Below are 10,510 nucleotides of genomic sequence, written 5' to 3' on the forward strand. Positions count from 1 at the left end.
CTCTTAGCTTTTGCTTGTCTGTAAAGGTTTTAATTTCTCCATCAAATCTGAATGAGATCCTTGCTGGGTAGAGTAATCTTGGGTGTAGATTTTTCCCTTTCATCACTTTAAATATGTCCTGCCACTCCCTTCTGGCTTGCAGAGTTTTTGCTGAAAGATCAGCTGTTTACCTTATCAGGATTTCCTTGTATGTTATTTGTTGCTTTTCCCTTGTTGCTTTTAATATTTTTTCTTTGTATTTAATTTTTGTTAGTTTGATTAATATGTGTCTTGGCATGTTTCTTCTTGGATTTATCTTGTATGGGACTTTTTGCGCTTCACTATTTTATCTTCCAGGTCACTTATCCATTCTTCTGCCTCAGTTATTCTCCTGTTGCTTTCTTCCAGAGAACTTGTAATTTCATTTATTGTGTTGTTCATTGTTGTTTGTTTGCTCTTTAGTTCTTCTAGGTCCTTGTTAAACATTTCTTGTATTTTCTCCATTCTGTTTCCAAGATTTTGGATCATCTTTACTATCATTACTCTGAATTCTTTTTCAGGTAGACTGCCTATTTCCTCTTCATTTAAACCCTCTTCTGGTGGGTTTTTACCTTTCTCCTTCATCTGCTGTGTCTTTCTCTGTCTTCTCATTTTGCTTAACTTCCTGTGTTTGGTGTCTCCTTTTCACAGGCTGCACATTCTTAGTTCCCATTGTTTTTGGTGTCTGCCCCCAGTGGCTGAGGTTGGTTCAGTGGGTTGTGTAGGCTTCCTGGTGGAGGGAACTGATGCCTGTGTTCTGGTGGATGAGGCTGGATCTTGTCTTTCTGGTGGGCAGGACTGCGTCCGGTGGTGTGTTTTGGGGTGTCTGTGACTTTATTATGATTTTAGGCAGCCTCTCTGCTAATGGATAGGGTTGTGTTCCTGTCTTGCTAGTTGTTTGGCATAGGGTGTCCAGCAGTGTAGCTTGCTGTTCGTTGAGTGGAGCTGGGTCTTAGTGTTGAGATGGAGATCTCTGGGAGAGCTTTTGCCGTTTGATATTACGTGGAGCCGGGAGGTCTCTGGTGGACCAGTGTCCTGAACTTGGCTCTCCCACCTCAGAGACTCAGGCCTGATACCCAGCCAGAGCACCAAGACCCTGTCAGCACATGGTTAAAAAGAGTTCCACAGATATGGCTTGAAGTCTATAGGCAAATCATTGATCATCAACTTGTATTGTCCTCTTCCCTCACAGCCTGGATACAAACCTCCAAGCTCATTTAGATTGATGGCAGAATTCAGTCCCTTGTGGTTGTGGACTAAAGTTCCCATTTCCTTGAAAACTTGGATGGGGTGACTCCCAGCTCTCTCTGATTCTCTCACATGCTCCCCTCCATTTCAAAGCCAGCAGCAACATGTACTCGGAAACTCTCTGGCTTCCTCTTCGGCTACCAGCCTGTGAAGACTCTTTTCTTCTTTTCTTTTCCTTTGTGCTTAGTCTTGTTTCACTTGCTCACAGGGTGCCACGTGGGGAGGACTGCACCAGACACTTCACAACAGGGTCCCTAGTCAGTTTTCTAGTTTTTAAAGGCAGAGCTAGAAATAAAAATAGTTCTCTCATTTCAGCCTAATTTTCTAAATGGAAAAAAGACCAGTCAACTCCATTCCCTCCCCACACCACTCCATCTTACACTGTGTCTTATACTATGTCTTTTAAGGCTTTAAAAAATTTCCTCAAGCAGAGTGGATGAAGAGATCCCAAGGGCTCCAGGTCTTTAATACTGCAGGGCAAAGCACAGAAAATAGTCAACAATAAGCTCCAGGGCAAAAGCCTCACCTACTTACTGTTTAAGGAATAGGTTTATAACTGCTTCCTGCCTCTTCAGGGGTCCCCCCAGCAACTCTTGAGTTGCCTTTTACCCACAGGATATAGTTTGTCAGAGTCATGGTGGACTCCAGTTGGTTTGACTTTTTCTTAGCCTTGTGAATATGGGTTAGTTGCTGTTGAGTACACTATGTCGGAAATGTCATAAGGTAAAAGCGTAGTTTTCTCTTCACCACTGCTCTCCTGGGCACACTCCATCAAGCCATTTGCACCTCCATGCAGTTTTATAAGGGGGTTTGGGAGCAAGGTCTTCAATGTGAATTATTTTGCATAGGAGAGAGCTTGTTTTAGAGTGATCTTTGTCACATGTTTATTGAAAGTACCTATGAAAATGGAGCACCTGTTGATTTCTAATTGAGTTTTGTCTGTGACGCACTGTAGTTATGGAGGTGGAGGGAGGGAAAATAAATAAATAGCATAGTAGCTCTCTGTTTTTAAATTGTAATCTCTTTAGATGGGAGACAACCTATGTAAGTGAAAAAAAACAAATGAACAACACAAGACAGACTAACCTACTACTCAAACTCTACAGTGTACACAGGAGGCTTTATGGATGTTGGAACCAGGCATGTCAATAGATGGTAGAGTATTGATAGCTGAAAGAGTTTCAGGCTGGGTTTCAGGGAAGAGTTGTAATTTGGATTTATGCTTAGTCATCTGTTTGTTTTTCTGGCAAACTGCTAATATTATTTGCAAAAGGGGGAACCTAACAGTTTGACAAGATTTATAAACTTTCAGAAGCAAAAATACCTTACCTTAGTAGGAAAAATATACATGGAGATTTTTCTTTAACAAAAATGGTGTGATTTACTATAAGAACGTCATGATTTTTGTTATTTGATTCAGTGAAAATAGTTCCAATTTCACTTTTTTTAATCATCACTTTTTCTTATCATTTTTGATAACTAATTATTGGCAGCTGCTTCGTCCAGAAGAGGTTGAAATTCTGGTCTGTGGAAGTCCTGAACTGGATATGCACGCCCTGCAGAGAAGTACTCAGTATGATGGCTATGCGAAAACTGACTTGACTATACGGTGAGCTTTTTTCACTTCTGAGAGTGAGGGTGCTGAAGAGGGAATGAAAGAGAATGTGGTTCGTTTATTTGCATAACTTACAATCTTTGAAACAAGTTAAGTCAGCTGAAATACTGTACAGCCCACACTGCATTATTTTATCTCTTGAAAATAATGTGAGAATATTAAATATGAAATCACTTAGCAGTCCCCTTAGGAGAAAGTTATATAAGTAAGTTTCTACAAAAGTATAGAGATTTGACTTTTTTTTAAAAAATTACTTTGGTTCTAGAATTGCAGTGATGCCATGCTTATAAATAGCCTTTTAATAGCACTGTGTTGAAAAATAAGGAAAATCATATAGGAGAAAAATGGCTTTTGTACTCTCTACTGTTGGACTATTTTTATAATGATGTTAGTCAAAAATCTAATTTATATTAGAAGCCTGTCATTTCTCAATTTCACATTAAGGGTATTATGTACCTTTAAGGGAAGTTGTTTTCCTAGAGCTTACTTTATATTACTTTATTCTGATCTGCAGGATTTTTGTCAAGACATTTTATATAAATATCCTTTGGTGTTCTCTAGATACTTTTGGGATGTTGTGCTTGGATTTCCTCTTGATCTTCAAAAGAAGTTGCTACATTTTACCACAGGAAGTGACAGAGTACCTGTAGGGGGAATGGCTGATTTGAACTTTAAAATCTCAAAGAATGAAACTTCTACTAACTGGTAAATTTCCAAATTGTAATTTTTTTTAATCTGTAGGTTTTGCTAATAATAATATGTTTGGAATTAGAGGATTCTCTGATTCTGTTTTCTTTTTTTTTTTCTTTTTTTGTGGTATGCGGGCCTCCCTCTGCTGTGGCCTCTCCCGTTGTGGAGCACAGGCTCCGGACGCGCAGGCTCAGCGGCCATGGCCCACGGGCCCAGCCGCTCCGCGGCATGTGGGATCCTCCCAGACCGGGGCGCGAACCCGGTTCCCCTGCATCGGCAGGCGGACGCGCAACCACTGCGCCACCAGGGAAGCCCTGAAGTTGTTTTCATAGAAAAATCTTGGGAGTAAGCATGGCTTTGAAATAAGAGAGACTATGGCTTAAGGTTCTGTATGAATTTTGAGAACTACCAATACAAACTGATAATAATTCCTGTGCATCAACTTTTTACTTTGCTAAGTCAACTGCTTTGTAGTTGCTTCCAGAATCTAGCTTGCTTTTCATAGTAGATTGTCTAACCTTCATTTTTACTTAAAGGTGTTTTTTATTTAAAATACTAAGGTGAGTTTTTTGGCTATTATAATTAGTTCTTGTACTGGAATACCTCTAGTGCTAGTCTTTTTTTCTTTATCTAGTGCTCTTTGCATATGAAAGTGATGCCGATGATGGCTTTAAATTATTTTCTATAGTGTTGATGGGTTAATGCTAATCTACTTACTTCTTTTCCCAATCTCCTTGTAATTTCTAAAACTAATTTGAGTAGACACTACTTTGATTATAATCATCTTTTTCTCCTGCCCCATATATTCCCTGAGCTTTGTCAGTTCTTCCTTTCATAAATTAGAACTGAAATCTGTCCTTTCCTTTCTCATTGCCACCACCGACAGCTGTTCTGATGCTGTGGAGTTCCTAAAGACTGAGGGAAAGGGTCTAAGAAATGTGTAGGAATTTTGAATAAATATAACAGTGTCATCGGGTAGAGGGTTGGGAGAGCTGAACAAAAAGATTCAGAGGATGTGTGTTGCTTGTACCTTGAGGGCAGCAACATGAGAAGTATGGGTATCAAGTGTCCCAGAAATGTTCTTTTTATTATTTTTTGACAGTCAAGACTAAAAAAGTAGTAACAGTTATATTATCTACTATTCTCCTGGGTGTTTTATGTAGATAGGTCTTTTCATCTTCCCACCCATTCAAATAGTTTGCCTTATGATGGTGATGAGGCAACTGAGATTTGAAGACATGAAGCCGCTTGAACAAGGTCTCACAGCCAGAAAGTGCAGGAGACGGTATTTAAATTCAGATTTGTCTGACTCCAAAAATAATGCCTCTAGAATATAAGTTTTGTGAGAGCAGGGACATTGTCTTGTTGGTAAACCCAGCCCCAGTGTCTAGAATGGTGCCTAATACATAGCAGGTACTCCAAAAGTATTTGTTCAGTAAAGGAGTGGATGAGTCATCTCACTGTAGTAAAATAGATTTGAATGTGTGTATCCAGGTACTTTGAAAGTTGCTTACCAGTCATTCTGTTTGTTTTAGGACTTGGTATCTTTAAAAAAGATTTTTTTCTCTAGGTTGCCTGTGGCCCACACCTGCTTCAATCAACTTTGCCTTCCCCCCTACAAGAGCAAAAAGGACCTGAAACAGAAATTGATTATTGGAATTTCAAATTCAGAAGGTTTTGGACTTGAGTAACCTAGAAGACTTGAAATATATTTTATATGTAGCATTCACTTCCCTCTTATTGTGCCTTTAACCTTTTCGTGTTTCTGTCTCAAAACACCTTGACAAAGCTCACCAACTTTAAAATACTGATTTTTTAAAAATCAAATATGAAGTATGTTCAGTAGAGTCATGGTTTTCTAAAAACACAACACTGCTTGAGTGAGAAAAAGACCAGATGGCAGAGACAGGTGTGGGTCCAGTCCCTCTTTTTTATAGCACTTTATCATTCTCCATAAGTAGTTTGTCACAGGTGTTCCACTGGGAAAGCATCGTGCAGTAAAGAATGCACAGATGACAGAATGGAGACCAGTGGCACCTTGTGTGCTGCTAGCACACAGTAGCAACACAGATAGCTACATTATCGTTAATGTAAGGCATGTAGCCATATTTTCATATAGCGGTTAAACAACAGTATAATTGCAAATGCAATTTACAGGGTTTTTTGATATACTGGCTTTGGTCCTCTAGGATTCTTTTCAACCATTGCTGAAAAGCATGTAAATAACTACATAATAGCCTGAGAATAATGGGATTTTGATAGTGCCATTTATTGCTAAAAATTTATTTTTACAAAGTAAATTCAGGGTTTTAGATGTGTATACAGCTTTTACAAATTAATAAAGATGATTGTACAAGAGTGTAACTATTTTCAGACTAATTGGATTCAAGGTTATATTCTTTTACATATTGTTAGTCTGCATGCATATGTGCAGTAAGCTAGTTACTTTGAGTACTCTGTGATATTTGTATAATCATTTCTTCTTAAGGGTCAGAATATTATATAGAAAGGAAATAGAACTGACTAATCACTGATAAATTAAGTCAATTACAAGCACAAAAAAAGAACTGTTTTTATATATACTTTGATTGATGTACAAGACTTATTTCTAATATTTTTTGATCACCAGTTGTACTGAAACACTAATTTTTGGGAAAAAGTAGGATAAGATATTTGACAAAAGTGAATACAATAATATTTGTGTCAAAATGACGTAGCTTGGTGTAAAAATAATGTTCAACATTTTGGCCGAAATGTTTGTTTTCCACTGGATTCTGAATATAACAAATTCAAAAGTACCCTTTTTGGAGTTTCTTAAAAAAGTAGCATGTAAAAAGAAACTGCATTTTTTAAGTCAGACAGTAAATGGTTTTCTTTTTAATTTACAGCAAATGAAGCAGTTTTATTAGCATGTTATAGATATTTCCAAATCAAGAATTCTGTTATACTTTGATAGCTTTCCTTCAGAAAACTCTGAATATATATTTGCAATAATAATGAAGCCAGCACTTAGTACCAGCACATGGTTCACATGCAAATAATACTTTCCCAAAATTTTTTCTGAGTTACACTACTATCTTATTACTATGCTTCCTACACCCCACCAGCAGAATTCTTTTAGGGTGGAGGAACTAATCAGCTTGTTCTGCATTTCTGAAGCCAACTTGTGAATCTTAGAGGAAAAGGAGTTAGTTAGTTTACTTTTCTCTTGAGACAGAAGTGACTCCGCTTTTCCACTTGGACATACTATTTAAAGGATTTTTCTTCTTACAATTTTTGGAACGCCTAAGATTTAAAGGCATGTTGGTTTTGTTTTGTTTGCTCTGTTTTTAATCCATATGCAAATAAAACTGCTTCTCTCTTACACTGCTTGAACTAGAAAGTAAGGTGTTTAACATAGGTTACTACTAACTAATGAGCACAAAAGAATCATGTGTAAGAAACCAGATTTAAGTGTTTTAAATAAAATGTAAACAAAGTTTTTATTTGGTAGAGACGGAAAAATTGTGCTGGTTTGGTCTGCATGTTTAATGATGTGCTTGTATATCAATAGCTATGTCATTTTTAAATAAGAAGTACACAAGCAAGCCAAATTTTTAAATGACAGAGTCCATAAATAACTGGAAAATTTTTGTTGTCTGTTGTAGAAATTTATAATCATTTATCACTAAATTGCACATTGCCTTTATTTATTTATGCTCTGGTTTTGGTTTACAGTGTAATTAATACCTCATTTTTTAAAAGAACCACTACTGTTACATTTCGTTAATTTAAACAGCTAGAAAATTCATATAGTTGCTTTTTTTAATATATAATCTGTTAATTAATTCTTGATTTTTGTATCTGCCACAGTAAATTAAAGCATTGCACAGTATTTATCAGTATTTACAAAATGTCCTGTCCTTTTTTAATCTTTCCTTAATTAATCATATGTTTGTCTGTATGATCAGAAGTTTTAACAGTCCCTCTTTTTTGTACAGATGTGTATTGTATTACATTGTTAATTTTTTTCAAATATTAAAGTTATATAATCAGCCAGGCTTCAGTTCATTTTTTGAACATTAGGCAATGAATTAAAACCACAAGTTTAAAATATAAATGTAAACTACTCTCTTTGTTACACTGTCTCTTAAACTGGTGCTTAGGAAAATTGCTAATACATACACCTTCAAAAGATATGTGTTGTTGACACCAAATATAACTAACTTCTAGCATTATTTTTCAGCACAAAACAATGTATAGCCAATGGCTGGATGATCACACAGATATTCCACCAAATGAACGTTATACCACCATCAAGGCCACCTAGAAATGAACCAAGTATGACATTTCATTGGCCATCGGTAGACAACTTCAGATCTTAAGTATTCCCCTCCAAAACCATTAATTTGGCCCTTTTTTCCCGCATTTTCTATGCTTAATGGAAGAAGAGAGGGGATTATGAGAAAGTAGGAGAGAATGTCATGGGTGATGGATGGAAGAAGTCAGGTAGCTGGATGGAAGACTAAGGTGAGTTTTCACAGGGGAGGGTACAAGATCAATTCACCCAGACCACACACAGCCTTTAGTCCAGTGAGTGGTTAAGAAATGTGCTTTGGAGCCAGACTACCTGGGTTTGAGTTTACTGTTCAATAGTTGTGTTTCCTTGGGCAGGTTACTTAATCTGCCCATGCCTCAATTATCAAGTGAAAATAATTTATAAAATGGAAATAATAAACCTATCTCTCTGATAGGGTTCTAGGGAAGAATAAATGAATTAAGATGTGTAAAGCACTTACACAGTGCCTGGCATATAGTAAACCATATAATGTGATGCCAGAGGAACCATGGTGCCAATGGGATTACATCTTATAACCACTGCTTCTGAAGCCTTCGGGAGGTTTTTGACTCTCAGACATCAGGTGCGACCACAGATTAAAGAACACAAAGTGTTTCTGAGGCATTAAAATTGTTAGGAGAATATTCTTATTCTAGAAACAATGCTTTAGGATTTATCCTTATAGATGTCTCAGTAGGCAAGGACTTTTAATACTGTTTTGCAGATGTGTAACAAGATGTCATTTTAAAATTCAAAAATAAATGAGCAGTTTATTTTTTTTAGCATCTTTGAGTGTAATTGCTTTACAATGTTGTTAGTTTCGAGCAGTTTATTTTTAATGAAACATTTCAAATATAGAGAAAAATTTCAGAGATTAACATAATAAAACACCACGTCCCCACACTCAGATCTAACAAATGTTAACATTCTGCCAGATTTTTTTTAAAAGATTAAAAATTACAGATGGAGTGGAAGCCCCTTTTTGTGCTCCTCTCCAAACCCAAAATACTCACTCTTTTCCCCATTAAGCTGCACTTGGTGTGAATCCTTCCCACACTGTCTGACATTTGTACTATACATGTGTCTTTCTCTAAACACAATTGACCCTTGAACAATGCAGGGTTTGGGGTCACAACCATCGTGCAGCCAAAAAATCCAAAATCTGCATATAACTTAACGTGGTTCCTCTGTATCCACAATTTGCCATCCTCACATTCAACCAACTGCAGGTCATGTAGTGCTGTAGTATTTACTGTTGAAAAAATCCATGTATAAGTGGACCCTCACAGTTCAAACCCATGTTGTTCAAGGGTCAACTATATAGTATTGTTATAGTTGCATATACCAAATGTCATACTCTCCCTATCTTCACACAACTTTTTACACTCAGTATTGTCCTTTCTAGATTTATCCCTGATTATACATTAATTCACACATTTTAATGCAGAATGGAATCCTGTTAAATGAATATACCACAGTTTGTTGATCCATCCTCCTAAGAACTAACGTTTCCGTGTTTTCTCCAGTGTGGCCCAGGCTGTGATGAGCACCTTGCCTATACTAAGTATGCATGCACAGTCCCCCAAGGTTGCAGCCCAGGTGTGGAGTGGCTGGATCACAGTCTGCATATCTTCAGCTCTACCAGGTATCATCCAGCTGCTCTCCAGAGTAGTGCTTCCAGCATGAATTTCCACATTATAGGAGTTGTAATTCTCCACATTCTCCCAACACCAGGTTTTAGTAGATTTCTTTTTGCTAATGTGACCAATGTGTTTTAATTTGTCTTTCCAAAATTGATAATGATGTTGCACATTTTTGTGTGTTTACAGGCCATTCAGATGTCTTCTGTGAATGGCCAGTTCAATATTTTTTGCCTAACTTCTATTCGTTTCCTCATTGATTTTCAGGAGTTATTTCTTTATTCTGGACATTGATCCTTTGTTAACGGTTATGAGCTACATTGCTTCAGTTTGAATCCCAGATCTGTCAATGACTATGTGACTTTGGGCAAATTACTTAACATCTCTTGACCTCAGTTTACCTGTCTGTAAAATAAAGAAAATAATAATACATAGCTCATAGAATTGTTAAATAAGCCTAAGTACAACGGAAGTATACATGTGTGTGTATATATATGTATATATCTTTTATATAAATATAAGTAATGTGTGCATATATATGAATTAGATATATAGATATATGCTTATACATAAAGCATATATACACTTATATGAGACGTATTTAACATATAAATGTATATAAATAAAGAAGTGCTTATATCATGCCTAACCTATAATAAGCATTATGCGTTTGGTATTATTACTGTTACCTTATTATTATAGCTCATGCATTGCAGAGATCTAGTTGTGTCCAGACTTTTATCTTTTATAATATGAATTTTTAATACACTCCATAAAATATTCTATATATTAATAGTTTGTTTAGATTTAACCATGTATTTATAGTTTCTTTGCACACCATTCCCTCTTCTATTGTTCTTCACAGCTACCTCTGGGATCAATTTTTTTCCTCCTAAATTACATCTATTAGAAGCTGTTTTAGTGACAGTTTGTTGGTAGTAAATTCATTTTCCATTTGTCTGAAAATGACTTTATTTCACC

At 36.4% G+C, this 10,510-nt stretch overlaps 1 protein-coding gene across 4 annotated transcripts in view; it reads left to right on the top strand.

Moving 5' to 3' along the window:
- Window positions 1–7,555, top strand: part of HECTD2 (HECT domain E3 ubiquitin protein ligase 2) — a 75,667-nt gene extending 68,112 nt beyond the window's left edge. For 2 of the 4 annotated variants that reach the window (XM_024121353.3, XM_024121354.3), the window contains 3 exons: window positions 2,760–2,875; window positions 3,443–3,586; window positions 5,142–7,554. In XM_024121353.3, coding sequence (XP_023977121.1) covers window positions 2,760–2,875; window positions 3,443–3,586; window positions 5,142–5,262 — 381 coding nt within the window. In that variant the 3' untranslated portion in view covers window positions 5,263–7,554. Of the gene's footprint in view, window positions 1–2,759; window positions 2,876–3,442; window positions 3,587–5,106 lie in introns of all 4 variants that reach the window. The other 2 variants (XM_028481107.1, XM_055080865.1) reach the window with 2 other exon arrangements.
- Window positions 7,556–10,510: the final 2,955 nt, after the last annotated feature.

This window comes from Physeter macrocephalus, chromosome 20 (assembly GCF_002837175.3).
Source record: "Physeter macrocephalus isolate SW-GA chromosome 20, ASM283717v5, whole genome shotgun sequence".
Classification (NCBI taxonomy): Eukaryota; Metazoa; Chordata; class Mammalia; order Artiodactyla; family Physeteridae; genus Physeter; species Physeter macrocephalus.